The sequence below is a fragment of the Hetaerina americana genome, unplaced genomic scaffold, assembly GCF_022747635.1.
Source record: "Hetaerina americana unplaced genomic scaffold, ioHetAmer1.1.p SCAF_71, whole genome shotgun sequence".
NCBI lineage: Eukaryota > Metazoa > Arthropoda > Insecta > Odonata > Calopterygidae > Hetaerina > Hetaerina americana.
In genome coordinates this window covers 1904351-1922188 of record NW_027287328.1, presented here as the reverse complement: position 1 = coordinate 1922188, position 17838 = coordinate 1904351, and the positions used below count along the sequence as shown (strand labels likewise).

Genomic DNA, 17838 nt, shown 5'->3' with positions numbered 1-17838 from the left:
TACGAAGACTTACAATACATTAATATGATAACAAAGCTTATTAATGAAGGAGTAAATAAAAATGTTGGTTAAATCTATTATGCTGAAAAGATAGTATCTTCCTTGGACGATTACGAGAGGGAAGGCCAAGCCGCTAAACGATCAGAACTCGTAGAAGAAAAAGTCCACGATGAAGTGCTTAGGTTCGAAGTCCCGGCTTTTGGATTTAGGAGGTTGGAATTGAGATACACTCTAAACAGAACCACTTAATTAAGCATCGAGTACCTCATACAAACCCAATCACTAGATAGAATTCCGTCAACCTGATTTTTGCGCACATTAGTCATTGTATTAAACTTCAAATAATGTTACCTCTCATAGTTTGAAATAACCTTTGCTATTACCAGGAATATAAAATCCGAAAAACTAGTTACCGATGTAATTAGAAATAGAATGACCATTCCTCCTCTTGCACAAAAGGTAGTTTATGATCATTTCCTTGGATCATCTGCCACAAATCAATTATGAACTGAGCTCGAAAAATCTATGGTCTAAAAATATAAAGATTTTAAAGGAAACAGGTAAAAACTAACGCAGAACCCAATAGAAGAAATATTTTATCACCAATTTAAGCCTTTGAAGGCTAAATTAATGAAAATTTTAATATCTCTTAATTTTATGGAGGAACTCAAGCTTTTCTCACTGAATTGGAATATATCTGTCATCTTCACTCGAAGCGGACATCATATGAACATTGTTCTTAATATTTAAAGGGAAAATGTCATGAAAGGCGTCATTATGCTAGAATGACCTACGAGAACAAGAGTTAAAAACATACGACGATCCAGGGTTTTACTTGGATGCAGTAGAATATATTCATTGTAAATAAGAAATAATTTGTAATTTTCTACATAATTTATTAAAAATAAAATTCGATGAAGTTTTTGAAGACAGGCAAACCAATCAACATTCAAGATTATTACCTTCTTAATTTATTTCTTTTATCATTGACCACACAAAAAGATTTGCATTCCAAAAATTGAAATGCTATTTTCTGACAGGGGAAACCACTTGATCGCTCTTCGAAGAAGGAGAGGATATTGGCCGCAGGAGGGTATATATTTTTGCATTAATTTGTGTTGGAAGGAAAAAGACACATAGTTCAGTCCACTCAGTACTTCCGTGGCAGACATCAGAACCCGTCCTACCGTTCGTGAAAATTCCATTTGACACCGAAATGACACGATCTTCGGGCGACAGTCGGAGCTGGTCGTTACTCGCGGATCACATCCGGGTAGAACTTCCTTGCTCACATTCCCCTTTGCGGTCCATCCGGGAAATAAATGGTACACCGTCGACTCCAACTCACGGACTCACAGGCCCTCCGCCCGAAGCATGCACATCGTCATGCAGTAGCTGTGGATGTGAACCAGACCGGGTGCCGGCTGGGTCTCATTCTGCCCGCCGCTTGCGTAAAAGTCTTCCACGTTCTTCCTCACGCAGTCAGAGTAATCTTCGAGCATGCTGACCTTCCGGAGCTCCTCCTCGCTGAGGATCTGCCGACACCGGCTCCCGATCAGGATTTTCTGCGGCGGGCACTGCGCGTATCTGCCCTCGCCTCCCCTCAGGATCTCCGTAATGTCCTCCACGACCATGCCGTCGCTCCCGTGGTCATCGGTGGGCGCCGCTAGTGACAGAAGGGCCGCCATGAAGCAGAAGCACAAGGTGAGCGCGGTTCTGTAGAAGGCCGGAAGGGAAATGAGCGGTTGTTGAGGATTATGGGTACTATCATATCCAAGGGTCTGCAGTCAGTCATAGTCGTGATGAGGAATCAGGAGAGGAAAAAATTTCGTTATGTTGGTATTCAGTAGCTGGCAGACACCTTGAGCGGCTTGAAACTATCGCAGTTCAAGTTCCTGCTAGCCACTGATTACCAACATAACGATTGATTTCACATTCCCCTAATTCCCGGTGCACTGCTGACTGCCCAAAGACTTTTTAAAATAATATATGTGTCTTTTTCTTGTGTGAAATAATGTCTGATTCATCTGTATTTCAAATCCTATAATGGAAAATTACCTTTATGGGTAATTAAAATACTCTTTTTTTGCCAGTTTTTTCATCTCTTTTCCCACTGAGCCCCGGTTTTCCCTCTGGCCTTGATCCATCTGTATTGTCATCTCTACCAAATTACCTACTATACCATTGGCTGCCTCCCCTTGAAACTAAACTGTCGACTCTCTTCGTAGTTTCGAGATATCGTGTCAAACTCTTGAATCACCAGTCAAAATAACCTTATAGCCTTTTTCTCCGTTTCCTTTTGTCTAATTATTTTGACTGTGTGAAATGTCAGAAACGGGATTATTTAAAACTTATCTTTACTTCAGGTTCAAGGAATGATGCATTTTAAAAAAAGATGAGTCGAATGAAAATTACATTGCCCATTTCTGTTTGACTGGCACCTCAATTTGGGCTGACAGGATTAATAAATATTTTTTAAAAAATTTCATTGCACATCGCAATAGACCACTATGAATGGCTCACATTAAACATGAAATTTCCTTGCGATACGTTTGAGTGATATGAAAATTTACGTCGATCTCTTACGTTGGAACTAATGGGAAGGAATTAATGTCAACGGCTCCGACCACGGAGTCTGCTCCCCAAATTTTCGGTTTTTATTATGGATGTACGCATACGACATGAACGTTTTTCTGCTGGAATAACATCGTATATGGTCTAAGCACGAGAAACAATTACCTCTAACAAGATTCTACGAGCGTAAACATCCGCTTCTTAAAGGTATGACTACGGGAGTTTATGGTCTTAAAATTCCCATTCTAAGATCGTATTTCCAAATGCTGTCATATATTATCTTACTTCTTTTCCTCCAGCCTTACTTATTAGAAAGTACTTCACCCTTCAATACTGGCGCATGGACCACAAATATGATTAGATCAGTTTCTTTTGTGATACATTTCTCCTCAATCTACCACAATTGCCATTCGCTGTCGAGTGGAATGATCAAGGACAATATAATAAATCGATACTGCAAGCAAGGGCTATGTGTGAAAAGTATTAGGTCTGCAATGACACAACTGTGGTGCACGTTAACTAAGCCAAAGTTGACCTATTTGAAGAAAAACCTTACACTGGAAGACGAGAATATTTATAGGGCACGTGTTTTTTTCATGTTCTTAATTTATCAAGATAGGGGTTTATAACAAGGGAGATTGAAAGTCAGAAGGTTTAAGATCAAAATGATGGAAATCACAATAGTCTATCGCGCACTACTTTGTTTAGAGAGATTCAATTATATTTGGTAGCGAAAAGAAAGATGACAACTTAAATGCAGCGTTTGGAGGAAAATGTAGGTTAACAATACGGGGATTAAATTGAATCAAAAGAACTTCATTTCTAATAGATCTGTCGCCAAGTCGTTAAACTTAAGTTTAATTTCAGCGTAATACCAGTATTATGAATACAGTAAAATTTTAAGCACGAATTTTTAGTTTGGGAATTGAAGTAACTTCACCCTCTATGCATACTTTTACATGCTATTAGTACCGTATTAATGCTAAAATAATAAACTCACAAGCTCTAAATATATCAAGAATATAAAGCACATAAAAAACCAACCTCACCAGGACGGCCATTTTGAAAAGGATTGCTATTGTTCCTCCGGCTAGCAGCGTCGGTACTCCGCCAAAGTCGAATGCGTACTGTTTACACTCCACGGCGAAGGAACCTCAATAAATACATCGGTAAACTTACGTGAGCAATTCAATTAAAAAAATGACCTAATGGATCGGGAATCTGTTCCCCCGTTGTTACGTGCCCCTCCCCAGTCCCCATACGCTAACGTGATCTCAGATCGCAGATGTTCACCATGGTCGGGCTGATGATTCGATGCGCCGTGACGTGGGGTCAAGTGAGAGGTAGGCCGGGGTCATCCATTGACGTTCGGGAAATCGTAGGAACCAGCCTCTGTACGAGACGAATGAAGTTTCGCGAAGATGGAAGAAAGATGTCGAGAGATTCGCGACGAACTCGGACGAGTCCGCCGGTATTGATGACAATACGAAGAGACATAGGCAAGCCCATTCTCAAGGCCGATTTTTTTACGCGCGATACATTTGTCTCATCATAAAAAAATCCTCAAAATAACACACTCTTCCCAGATATGTTGATGTGTTTGTTTACAGTCTCTTAAATCTATTAAATCCGATCAATTAGATACCGTCGATGAAAGCGGTTAATTAAAGGCAAAAAAGGGGTTTCTATGCATAAGCATTATCTCATAAAAATGACAATGCTCGTGAAACTCTATTCGAGTGTTATTTAAACTGCGGCGTGCAGCAAAGTTTTGAGCGATTAATTAAATTTTCGCACGATGAAACCATATTTATACCAATTTAGATCTGGGATTAGTTAAAAGTCAATTATACTCCAAAAATTCTTATAAATTCTTCCTCCTCCCAAGGTTGATAGTGAAATATGCCTTACCAAATGCGTCGCACTTCTCTTTCAATGCCAAACTCAACATGTATTCATATACCATTCCCTCATTCGAATTACCAAATTCATCCACCTGCAGACGCAAATCCTGTGCCATGGAAAAATACGGCTACCACATACCATTTTACTAACCTTTCGAGGGAGTTAGTGGCAGGGATCATGAGTAATGATATAAAGAAAATGCAAATGGAAACTTGAATATGGAGCGGAATATTGTACGGCTCGGAAAATTGGTCGTTGATGAAAAAGGATAAGCATATTCTGGATGCTTTTGAGATGTTGGTGTGAAGGAGAATGAATAAAGTGAAGTGTACGGAAAGAAAAACTATCGAGTTCAAGATATGGCAGGGAATGAGAGAAGGTAGATGAAAGAAATAGAAAAAAATAAGATGGGAGAAATTAAAAGAAAGCAGGAAAAAGGATGCAAAGAATATTGAGTGGAAATGGGATGCGCAAGGCTGTAGAAGATGGTAAACGAGGAGGAAAGAGGAAATGAATAAGCATGTTGGACGGAATAAAGGGAGTGCGGAAGTGTATGGAATTGAAGAATCGTTAATTGTAGTGGAGATTGCAGAGTATCCATTTAGTGTCGTGTTAGTTGGACCTTAGAAATATAGCAGTGCTTAGTTAATGGATAATTGAAAACCTCCTATTCTACGTATTCCCACCCTGACGTCCTCACTCCTTTTTCCATCTTCACGAGGTTATTGGCCTTACCGGCAGAGAATTTGAGTAGTGACAGGGAGGTACTGGGTTCAAATCCTGGGTGACACCCTAAAAACCCTAACCAAACACCATTTTGGACGACCCGAACTAAAAGTCGAGTTTGGTTTCCAGAACTTTGGGGACATCGGTGGAGGCTCAGGGAAATGAGTACGCCTCCCTATCCTGAACGTGTGAATTTCACACACCATAAGACAAGAGCAATCTTCGATCAGTTTAACGTGGTATTTTTTTACGGCCCGGTCCAAAATGTGAAAATTGCTCGACTGGTTCTAATTGTTTCCCTGTCCAAACGAGGAAATTAGTGGAGAAGATTAAATAGTCGTGACAATGGTAAATATACATTTTATTCATACGAGGGAAAAGCAGAGTTTCCATTAGTATACCTTAGCATTAGATTTTTTTGTTGACGATTTGATGAGGAGAAAGTAAAATTCCAATGCGGTGCATTGCTCGGAACATTGCCTCATTGTTGTCGTAGGAGAACTGAACACATTTCATATTGCAACGGGTATACAATAACGTATTGAAATCATTGCAACTGGACACACGAACACATTACACATCAGCCCAACAGCCCATATACAAGGATTTTATAAAAAGTATCGTCAGCGATTTTTTCCTGACGTGCCCGTGAAATGCTGAATTCAGAACGTCGGTTAAGTGTTCACATGATCGCAGATCGTATTGGCATTGATGGGATGACAGTGCACACCATTATCACTGAAAAAACCAGCAGACGATTTCCTATTCCAAAAATTAAAATCATCCCCCGAAGGATACCACTATGAGACCCTAAGTGCCGTCAAAGAAGCTTGCATGCGTACTCTTAAGGGCCTTCCGGAATACACCTACCATGAATCCTTCGAGTCGTGGAAAAGCCGCTGGATTAAGTGTGTCGACGCTCAAGGGATGCACTTTAAAGAATTTTGAGACATTGAAGCAATATCTGAAATAAATCTATTTTTCTGAAAATCTTCCCGGTACTTTTTATTCAACCGCGCCAATAATATAAAATTAAACTTTTGAACCATACATAAATTATGAGAATACAAATTTTATGATTATTCTTTATTGAATAGGTCTCATATGTTGCGTTCCGTATAAGATATTTTTGATAGTTATATCATCTATCGTTAAAGTCAATCGAAGGTGATATTGTCTCTTAGTCATCAAAGACCAGCTTCTAAGCTGTATCGAAGTTATTTATAACACTTAAGCACTGTTAACATCCAGAAAACAACCATTCTTCATTTTTTACTTTTGGATGGCGAGGAGGATTTAATTTGAACTTTTCTGAGAATTCCCAAACCTATCAAGTTTGAAAATAATCCTTTTTGGTTTTCCTTTGCACCAGCGAAAATTAGAAAAAAAACAATACTCCACGATAGCATAGAGTATTGTTTTTTTTTATACTTTTCTAATTTCTATGATATCTCCTCGAAGCGTCAGAAAGTTGGCTGATTTGGGGCATTTGATACTACACCGGATTAAATAAGTAAGAAATAGCGAATTGAATTTTTCAAGGTTTATCAGCTGTCATGCTCCATAAATGAAGTTGAAATTAATTTTGGAGAGTAAAAATGTCATTTTTCTCCGCATGTATTCAATTTGAGCGTCTAAGTAACTAATTTAAAAATATCTCTCCTAAGTCTACCAATTTTGCATGCTGTAATTAAGAAACAAGAAATGAACAGTCAACTTCGCGAATGCAATAAAATCGTTCCAATATCTTGTGAGAGAGTGCGAACAAACTAGATCGCCCTTGAATAGTAATAAAATCCTCTGCAAGGTAGCATTACCCACCGTTAGCGGAATTAGGATGTGGGGCAAATCAAATTACCAAGGTAATCAACGCCGAAGGTTGATTTTGTATGTGAGGATACGGGAATCATACTAAGCCCTACTTAGGCGTATTACTTTCACAGGGTGGTAAGTGGGACCGTTTCCTTCCCCTGTATCGCCTATGGTTTCCCAAAAATATCCAGAATTAGAAAAAAGTCACTTTAATTTGATGGAGCTGGTGTTATCGAGAGGTGTAACCAAGCTTTGAACCTAGGTACTCTGGTAAGTGACCACGATTATAACATTCCAATGGTCTTAGAAGTAATTCATTTTCGACAGGCGGAAGTCGAACTTTTTCAGCAGTGGACCTGTCGAACTGCTTGGAAGTGAGAAAAAACATATACTGCTCACAAATTTTGGGTGTAATTCAAGATTATAATAAAAATATTACCAATGGAATCCAACGTAATTTAATTGAACCGTTGCACATTTCAGAAAGCTTTTATTTAAACAGGAATATTTTAACAAGGGCGTCTTTCACACTGATCATTGATATCACCTAGTCGCGCACTTTTCCCCCATCTTCATTAAAATTTGTTCTTACACACATCTCCTGACACTATCTTCCGCTTTCAAAGACCAATGAAAAATAATGAGAATAAAAAGTTCTTGAATAGTTAAAAAATAATTTAAAACAAGTTTAGAAATTTTTTATTCAACAGAGTTTTATGAAACCTTTTTTTTCATTTGAAAATACTGTTAATCATAGAAACGAGTCGTACGAAAATGATGGAGTTGAATTTTTAATCACTATGGAATAATGCCATTACATCAGCCATGATGACGTAATATAATTAGGTATATCAATTTTTTCAGCCTTCCAAAATCACTGCGCTACCATTTAATCCTTATTTATTTTATTATCACAGATTATGTCTAAGGACGAACCTAAATAAATTTTCTCATATCGATTTTGAAGTTCGTTGACGGAAAGAATGAGCTAAAATGAATACGTGTATACATTTGACTTTATTTATAACCGTATGATTATAACCGCAGGTGGTCACACGTCTTTGCCGTTAATATACGGTAATCAGCACGCTCCAGCGCCAGGGAGCGCATCAACAAATGGTTTTCTTGACGGAATGCTGATATGCCGATTTCTTGGATAGATTAAGAGAAAAAATGAGAGGGGCACTAAATGAATGAAGAGAAACAGACATCCCGCGAGATTTTGTTGATAAAATATTGTACCAAATACGCCACAATCTTTCTCATTGTGGGAGGGAAAAGAGAGAATTTCACAAAGTTATGCCCGCGGCCGGCAAAACGCAAGTCATTAATTGTAATAAAATGCATTGAAGCTGCGAAGTCATATGACATTATTCTCTTTTATCAGACCACCGCCGCTTCCTCGCTAAAAGACTCCTCAAGGCGTTCTCTGGTGACACGGAGTGATGTTCGCGATAACCTACGAGACGTGGGACGGAGGCGGAGCGGGTGATCCAAGTGCTTTCCCCCGCCTCCTTTCATTGCTCCGAGAGATAAATGGAAATTCCCCGACTCCGTCACGAATCTCGCTTTCGACCCCGACTACAGCGGCCGAAAGAAAACACACGCACTTTTTCTCGCGAACCAACCAGAATTGCATCATTACCCACAAGTCTTGAACTCGGAAAGAGAGATAGAGAGAGGAAGAGGAGAGCACTTTTGCCATTCCGTATGCTTTTTTTTCGTTTCTCCTTACATCCTCACAGAGGCAAAGGATCTGAGAACAACGTTTCGAGAAGTTTGAAGGCGCTGCGTCATTCGACGTTTCAAGACGAAGTGATCAAAAACCTTTCGCAGAAACCTGACCCGACTCTTCGGTTTTCTCTCCATGATGGCGGCAAATCTAAATAAACTCTTGGCTCTCCTCTTCGTTTTCTTGGTCCTGGCTTCCGAATGTGTGTTGGCGAGGAACTCCCATTCCAGGACGACGGCAAGGCCCAAGTTCCCGCGCTTCCCCCGCTCATTGTACCCGGGCTACGGAGCCGTTGATGGCGCGGGAGTCTCGAGGGAAGGTTTTGCGGTGGACCCCAGGACCTGCGCCAAGTGCAAAGAGGACGGCGGGGGTGGTCATTGACCGGAACTTGAAACAGACAGACGTCTTCTAGGATAATGCCAAGCGGAATCATCACCGCGATTTACTTGGCGTCCCTTGAATGTAATTGTTTCTTCGCCTCAACAACACTCGAGATAACTGGACCATACTCTGTCTGACGTGCCAGTGAGTCATTGTCCATTGTATGACCCCTATCGTAAGTCAACGTGATGGATAAATAATAGTCTGTTTGAATATTAAACCGTGGGGAATTCTAACAAGTGCGAACAGAATTTGAACTGTTGTTTTACCCCACCGATGTTTTTCTCTGATACATAAAATGGGTTTAATTCATGATATATGTTGATTGCTGATATTTTTGTATGTGTACCTAAGATGACTTCATTAAGGAGAGTTTATCAATAAAAATTTTATTTTCTAGCAAAAATTTGCATCCGTACTTACCTATCAATGTTATCCTATTATTATTCCACCGGCTTTAATATAGAGAACATCCGGGCAAGACTGATTGACAGAGCTCAACATTTTTTTCAATTACTTCAGCAAACATTGTAAAAATGCAAGAAATAGATTGATGGCTGGATTTTTGGATGATCAAAGACGTCTCCGTTTCATCAATTGTGATTCGAAATATCCCATTGAAACACGGTGTCAATCATTTCCAGATCAAAATCAATGACTTATAATTTAAATTAATTTGCAAAAACTATTGGAGAAATCAGAAATGTGTTTTTGAAATTTTAACCTAAATTATGCTTGAGAAAGAGGTTCAAATATTTTATTTCACGGTATGTGCCTGGCTTACCGATAATTTTGTAATACTTTTGATTTTTTTAAATTTCCTTGATTCAAGACTGAGGAAGTTGTTAATTCTCATTCATTTAAATCAAATGAGACTTATCGTTTTAGCCTGTGTGGTGGTATGCCTGTTGACCACGTCATTTCTGTTTCTCATCCTTATTTCCATATGAAGAACGATTGTTCTTGTAAGAGCTTGAAACAGGATTTAGCTATATTGTGAAAATATTTCGTAGTTGATATAACATTTTATATCAGTAATAATTAAGAGTAATCATCGTCTCTCAAATTTATTTCCTGAATGTTTCCAGACGTTGATTCCGATGGCAATGATTTGAAACACGGCAAATAAATAAAATTGAGAGAATTAAAATGACTAAGCAGCATTTTTTGTAAATTACGATGTGGCATTGGAAACTTTTTCTTATTTCAATTTAAATTCATCCTAAATTAATACCTGCCATGCATCATGCCTAGATTTTTACATCAACACTTAAAAATATCGCCATTATATACGTTAAATAACAATGCAGAATGGTAAAACTAGCCTGAAGAGACCTGATTTCGGTCAGATCGTGCACTGTCGCTCGTATTTTAGAGTCTGGCGGCATCTTGTGGCTATAGGCTGCACTATCATTATCCCACTGTTGCAACTGCTTCGCGGGTGACGCAATGTGTGTGTCCCGATTACATGACTCCCCCCCCCCCCCCCGAGACCATTTCCACTGCCTCTGTGTATATTACGCCGCATGTATTTCCGAAATGATCAAATTGAAGGGAGAGCAAAATTCGCGCCACAAAGACATCACACAACATAGGAAGGAGGCAATGGACCCCGCGAAACGTTAAAGTACATGTAAGGAAGCCGATTCACAGCAGTAAGAAACCGTGCTCGTGAGATAAAACCATTTTCTTGATTAAAAGCTCTTAAAGTTAGAAAACGCAAATATATGGGCATATTTTTTAACTGTTCATTATATGATATGGGGACGCGGTAGTACCCTGGGTAGAACATCAGAGTCGGTGACCGAAGGACCCGGGCTCAATTACCGGGCATGCCTCTGCACTCCCGCCACTTCACCAAAACTATGGTTTTTTGTATACTCGATCTTCCTGGGAAACCATAGATGGTACAGGCTAAGAAACTCGCCTCCCTACCCTAATTTCACCCGTCATTGGGCTTAGTACTCGGTGAACTGTACCCTCACCAATGAGACCCAGCTTCAGTTGATAACTGTGGTAATGGTCTTGATGCTGTAATCTTGGGCAAAAAAAGCTCTGCACCCATTTCCGCGACTATTTTTAGTTCATAACCCGGTTTCGATAAATATTTTCATCATAAGGTGTGACACCGAATGATTACAAAATTTTTTTGGTGCTAGCGCAACAAAATATAGAATGATACAGATGTTTGATGAAAGCGAATTAATTGAGAATCAACTCAAATCGTTTTATCATTTGTTTTCATAAAACTAATTGCGTATAATCAGGCGTGAATCGTGGAAATGGAAAAATAATACTGTCTGAAATAATGTCAATTGGAACTAGGTAAGCATCATGTAATAATAATATGCTCGTAATATATATGTATATATATAAAGAAACCAAATTTATACACACCAAGAATTCAACCTCTGCAACGTACTACCATCTGCAATTGAATGCTGGGAACATAGAAAATTCAAACTACGTAAGAAAAAAAGGAAAAGAATACGTAAGAAAACTACGCAAGAAAAAAAGACATTTTGCAAAAAACGTGTCCAATAATATTAATACATGGAATATAACAGGCAATTATTTTGTTTTTGTCTTCAAATTAATAAACTGTATTGTTTCTTGCATATCATATTTCATATGTCCTTTAATAGTACTATATTATGCATGGGTACATTTTTAGTGTTTCCATTTGGACGACTCCTTCCAAACATATTTTGCCAACAGATTTAAAAACCTCTTTTCATATAAAACTATTTATTTCGATCTTATTTTCAAAGTCACTGATTCGTCATCGGATGGCTAAGCAGGGTCTTCGAAATCTAGTTCGAAATAAACACTTCTCTAGTAAAAATTTCTATTATTTTAGACAGTATTCATTTAGGTAATTGTTCACATCGTTCAACTCCAACTCGAAGGTAGCATTAGCAGGAGCCGCGGGTGGCACGCGCGCTAGAAGACTTGCCGAAGGAGGTCTTTCGGAGGGAGGAAAAAAAAATAAAACACGCTTCACCATTTATTTCCCTCGCCTCTTCTCGGAAACTCTTTCCCTCTCCATCCGTCAGAGTCCTACTCTCAGATCGCGGTCTCGTTTTAAGTTTTTTTTCTCCTCCCTTAAATTCTTTGTTGTTGGCGGTTAGCTGTGGGGCGGTCGGCGGGAGGAGGAAGGGGGGAAGTTGGAGGTATCCCGCCCACCTTCTCATCTCCCAGTCCGACCGACACTTGAAAACCTATTCCACTTCCCTGCCCATGAGGTGAACGCGGGGCCGGGAGGAGGAGAATGGTGGGAGGGGGGTGGGAAGAGGTTGAGAGGTGGGAGAAAGGATACGTCATTACGTCCGTTTAATGGCGTAATATCCAGGGTAGTCCTCTTTCTCCTTTAATCCCGGGCGCCGCCCGCCCTTCCCCTCCCCCAACCATGACCCCCACACCCTTCTCCCAGCCGTAACACACGTTTCCGAAATCTCCTCACATTCGCGATGGAGTCGAGCGGCGGAAGAAGAAAGGATTTTTTCCCCTCCCCTCCTTTAAAGTTCGCTTTCGGCCCTAAAAACAAAAGTTCATTCCCTCTCTCTCTTTCTCTCACTTGGTGGTGGGAGAGGGGAACAGGGAAGGGAGCGGGATTAAATGGGGATCGAGTTGCCGTCTCTCGTCTTAAGCAGGTGTGGAAAAGGATTTTTCTTACTCCGCCTACCACCTTAGTCTCGCTCCCATGCTCAACTACCTTCAACTCCTCCCCCCGTCCGTTCCGTTTCCCTCGGGGGTAGGAAGGGAACGGAGAGGAGAAGGATGGGGTGAGGGTACTTATTTCTCCCTCTTTTGTCCCGGAAATCATCACGATGGTGTGGAGTGTGAGCAGCCAATGAGGTGGTGTCAGCTTCGGCGTGAGGAAGGGAAGATGATTAGACGCCTTGTTATTTCTCTCCTTCTTTTCGCCCCGCTTTCGTTTTCACAGGGCAATCCTAGGGTTACCTGACCGCTTCTGTCTCGGTCGGAGAAGAGAATTTCAAGACCTTAGGATTTCAAATCAAAAAAGCACTCTCTCTCTCTATCACACACTTTCTCTCCTACCCTTCAGGGACGATTCCTGGACCAGTCTCATGAGTTGTTGAAATGGGTTCTCTATCCTATTCAACGGATTCATACCCTTTCCAGATTTTCGCAAAGCTGAATTTACGGTTTTCGCGAGATGGCTAGGGCACCGAATTCTCACCCTAACGTCTCAGGTTCGAATCCAAATCATGGTATGATTTTTTTCGTATTATTTTCTGCCGTTATTTCTTCACTTCAAATGCATCACTCTGCCCACGGAATCGAATGTTAACCTCCGGGAATCGTTACGTCTTTCGTTGAGAGTTCTAATATGAACGCCGTTCCTCTTTGCCCATCGTCAATGACGACAATTACCTCCACATTTAACTAAGGGCTCTCGCTAGAAACCACTATTTAATACGTACTACGTTAGGAGAGATCATATCAATACAATTAGAGAGATGAAGTGTAGAACAGATAGATTTAAGATGTCATTTTTTCCACGAACGATAAGGGATCAGAATAACATTGTTCGTCCGCGGTAGGGTCTTATTCGGGTCAGAATAAGACTGGTGTGTATTCACCCCTACCACACACCCTAGCAGTGGCTTGCAGGGTACTAAAATATGAAATACATTTTTGTGACGGCTTCCGCGGAATGGGGTTGATGAATGTAAATATTTTCTCAATTTCATCCGCGACATAACAATAAATTGACATCATAGTTAAACATAATACGTAGATGTAAGCCCTAACTGATCATATTCACTACTTAATACATTGAAATTTGAATTTATATTAAATATGTTTGTCCATTATTTTCCTAAACAAAATATTTCATTGGTTTCGCATTTTCAGTCTTTTGGTCTATACGCATGCACCAACGTGTATGTGTGCGCTTCCCTCAGTTTCATTGATCATAAAAAATGATACGTGGAAGAAAGTATGGAAGTTAGAACCCACTACTCGATGATTTCCTAACAGTTGATACGTGAATGTTCTTATGATAATACGCATATCGCTACAACAATTCTGGTGTGATTTGTCTTAGAGCGTTCAAATTCAAACAAGGTGTATTGTTTGGAAACAATGTTTTAATATGTTCTGCAACTTCCGATGAGCCAATTATTCGAAGCAATGTGAGTAGTACTCGCAATTGAAACAAGCACTAGATTTTCAAGAGCTTTAACAGGAGTTTGCTTTATATGGAGTGATATAAAATATGAGCAATCGTTCTGCTAGTTGAAAAACTAAAGGTTCAATTAAAAGGGACGTTTCATTTTTCCAATAAGAATTAGCCAATTAGCCGGGTATTAGTATATTCCCTAAGATCAATTCAGCAATATCAAACTGTTCCGTGATTGGCGAACCAAATTTCTTGTCTCACCACGTCAGAGAAGTCCATCTTCGTTTAAGACGTGATGCTTCTAGTTGCCAGTCTTCGGAATCAAGGCCATAATAGAGGGCGGGATTAAATAACACGCCATTGTGAGATTACTTTAAAGAGCCTAAAATTAGCATGTAGTTACGCATTAAACAGATTTGATTGTCCACTTCTTAGTTAGATGCGAATCAATCCGAATAAATTTGCGTATAATGTCTTTTTTTCACCAATCGCGTGTTATGACCATTTACGAGATCGCACGTCATGCCAGGAAACAGTCAGTGAATTTTATTGAATCGTTCCAAACTCCTAAACTTGCGTTTCCGTTAATTTCAAGAAATATTCGCCCTGAGAACACTGGTGCACAGAATCGGAAAGAATAAAGCCAGAATTGAACATCCGTTTCAGGCAGATAAAGAATTTTGAGAAATAATAGGTTTAACATTTAGGTTTTACTTTCCCGCAACCACAGTGGAGCAATCAGTCGATAAAATAATTATTCAAAGGAGCTACACTTCAATACCTGTTTTAGGAACACCTTATTCACGACCTCTCCTGGGTGAAACACACACGGGGAATCTATGGACAAGCTAACAAAAAATTAGGATTTATTAGAAGAGTACTGGGTACATGTGATGAAAAGGTCAAGGAGAAATGTTATCTATCGCTCGGTAGGCTTTATTTAATATGATGCAAGTATATGGGATACGAAGTTGAATTAATTAACGAATTGGATCGCGTGTAGCGTAGAGGAGCCAGATTTTTTAATGTTGTAATGATAAACTCAGTAGCGTATCAAAAGTACTAGAGGAGCTAGGCTGGGAATCACTTACGGAGCGAAGGTTAAATTACTGATTCTTACTTTTACTTACTGTTACTCTTGCATAACTTGGAAGGATGTCTCTTTAGCAATGATGTTAAAAATTCTTTATCATCCACATCGTACTATACGGCAGGCAAGATCATGCTTATAAATTTAGGGAGATTAAGTGTAGAACAGATGGATTTCAGATGTGATGAAACGAATGATAAGGAATCGGAATAATATTTTTTGTTGTCTCAGGCTTAACTTTATGAAATTTGCATAACATATTGAAATGCAATGAAATAATTGACTTTGAAATTCCACACACTTTATTTTAAAAACACTATTTTTACAAATTCAATTATTTCATTACATTTCAATCGGAATAATGTTGCCCGATCGCGCGGGAAAATTATTTCGACTCAAAATTTGTCTGGTGTGTAATCATGCCGTCAAACATCTTAACAATGACTTGCAGGGTACTGAAAATAACTATTTAAAAAAATACTGCCATAGAAGTGCACAATGACTTGAACGTAATCTAGAAATTGTGGAAAGTTTTGCGGTGGTACCAGAAAAGCACTAACTAAAATATGAGCTTGAGTTACGTAAAAAAAATTTAGTGCTCCTATCTATAATATATTCATACAAAAGAATTAAGAACGTTGTAGAAATAGTATCGTGTTACACATATAAACACCCAAATGATTAGTATAAGAAATGTTTCAACCTGTTTTTGCTGATGCTTTAAGAAATATAAATACAACAAAAAAATGTAGTGATGAGTGGTCACCTTTTTTAGTTTTTACATGCATAGATGAAATAGTAAGTACTTTTCTACTGTCATTTCGATTAATCATAATTACTAATAATTGAATATTAAATTTTTTGTTTAATTTAAAACTTCTGTCTAATTATTTTGGCATGGGATTTTGAAAACAAATGCTGATGAATATGAATAAAGTCTTACCTGTATTTATATTTATTTTGTAATAAAGGATCTTGAATTCATTAAATTTACATAATACCAATTGTTTTGTGCCTTTTGCATTCATAAATTAATTATGCAAAGGAAAATTACACATTTAGATTTTTTTCGGATGTAATAATAGAACTGCGTATTTGAATAAACGCTCAATTGTGGGGATCGCGATGGTACGGGGAACACAGAGCACCCGCTTTCGGATCCTGGCGGCGTCGAATATTTTTCAGTAGTATCTCGATCTTTACTTTAGGTGCTTTGTAGAGGGCACCTTGAGTAAGTGCGCCGTCCGTCGGATGGGATGCTAAACTGCGGACCCCTTGGCGCCTTTCGTTAAGAGGGGTGTCCGGGATCCGGACGCCAGGTCTCTCTCCAACCTTCATCCTTCCCTGTCCATCCCTAATGGCGCCAATGACCTTAGCTGTCGGGCGCCTCCCCTAAATACTACTACAACTACTTAATAGCAAGGCAGCATTTTATACTATTTTCAGAATAAGTTAAGTTTGCTTGAAACGATTAAACCATCTAGTAACCAATGATTTCAAGAGAAGACAATAAACGATATTGGAAGTAAAATTATAAGGACTGCGGGAAAAACCGCGACATGCACTTCAACGGTGTAATCCACTCATGTGCAGGGAAATTGGAGAATTTAGAAACTACATATACTAACTATATTTTAAGTATAAACTATATTTCCTGACCTGAGTGGAATACATGTAAGTATATCTGTAAATCCTAAATGTGCATTCTCTGTTAAAAAAGTCAAAGACTCATGATTAACAGGCGAAAATGTCATTTCTTTAGACATACGTATATACGTATGATCATGAAAGTAAAATGACATGCCCCTTGAAGGTACAGGATATCGATTACTCAATATTCATTTTTAATCGGTGTTATACGAGAATATCGTAATAGATAATATCGTAAGTATTCAAGCCTGACGAACATGCATGCTAATGTCGGAATTACGCCAAATTATTTCCAGCTATTTTAAACTATATGTTAAAGAAATAGGAAACAGGAAAATTTGTCACACAATAGAAACGTACACAGTAGAGAAGTTCAAGACCAAGCTTTTACCATATTTCTGCCCATTTCGCGGAATGTATCAGTATGCTTGGGCAAACTAAGTCGCTCTACGTGATAATACCATTGAAAGTAAAGGAAAGTCAGACTAATTAGATCATCAAAACTTCAAATGGAATAAGAAGAATCTGTTTCAATTGATCATTGATCCCAAAATATAGAAACGAACCTCTACCGGACGCAAGCAAACAAAATTTTTAATTTTTTGATCTCAAACTTTTGTAGTGATGGGAATATGCATATTAGATAGCTTTCGCGCATGGCTAAAAGTAGAGCGCATTGCGGTTCGACGTTTCTCTCTCGTTGCAACAACCATTATCAGGAGCGAAGTCTTCTGAGAAGACGATCGCTGCTGTAGATGCTGACTGCAACGTTGGAAAAATATAACCAAAGTCTGCTAAGCCTTACTCGAAAGACACCTA

At 39.0% G+C, this 17838-nt stretch overlaps 1 protein-coding gene across 1 annotated transcript; it reads right to left on the bottom strand.

Moving 5' to 3' along the window:
* Positions 1 to 885: 885 nt before the first annotated feature.
* Positions 886 to 3742, bottom strand: LOC139697274 (uncharacterized). Its single transcript, XM_071595930.1, has 2 exons — positions 3619 to 3742; positions 886 to 1716 (listed from the first exon to the last, which is right to left on the bottom strand). The coding sequence occupies exons 1-2, from the start codon at positions 3633 to 3635 to the stop codon at positions 1353 to 1355; spliced, it is 381 nt and encodes a 126-aa protein (XP_071452031.1). The 5' UTR covers positions 3636 to 3742; the 3' UTR covers positions 886 to 1352.
* Positions 3743 to 17838: the final 14096 nt, after the last annotated feature.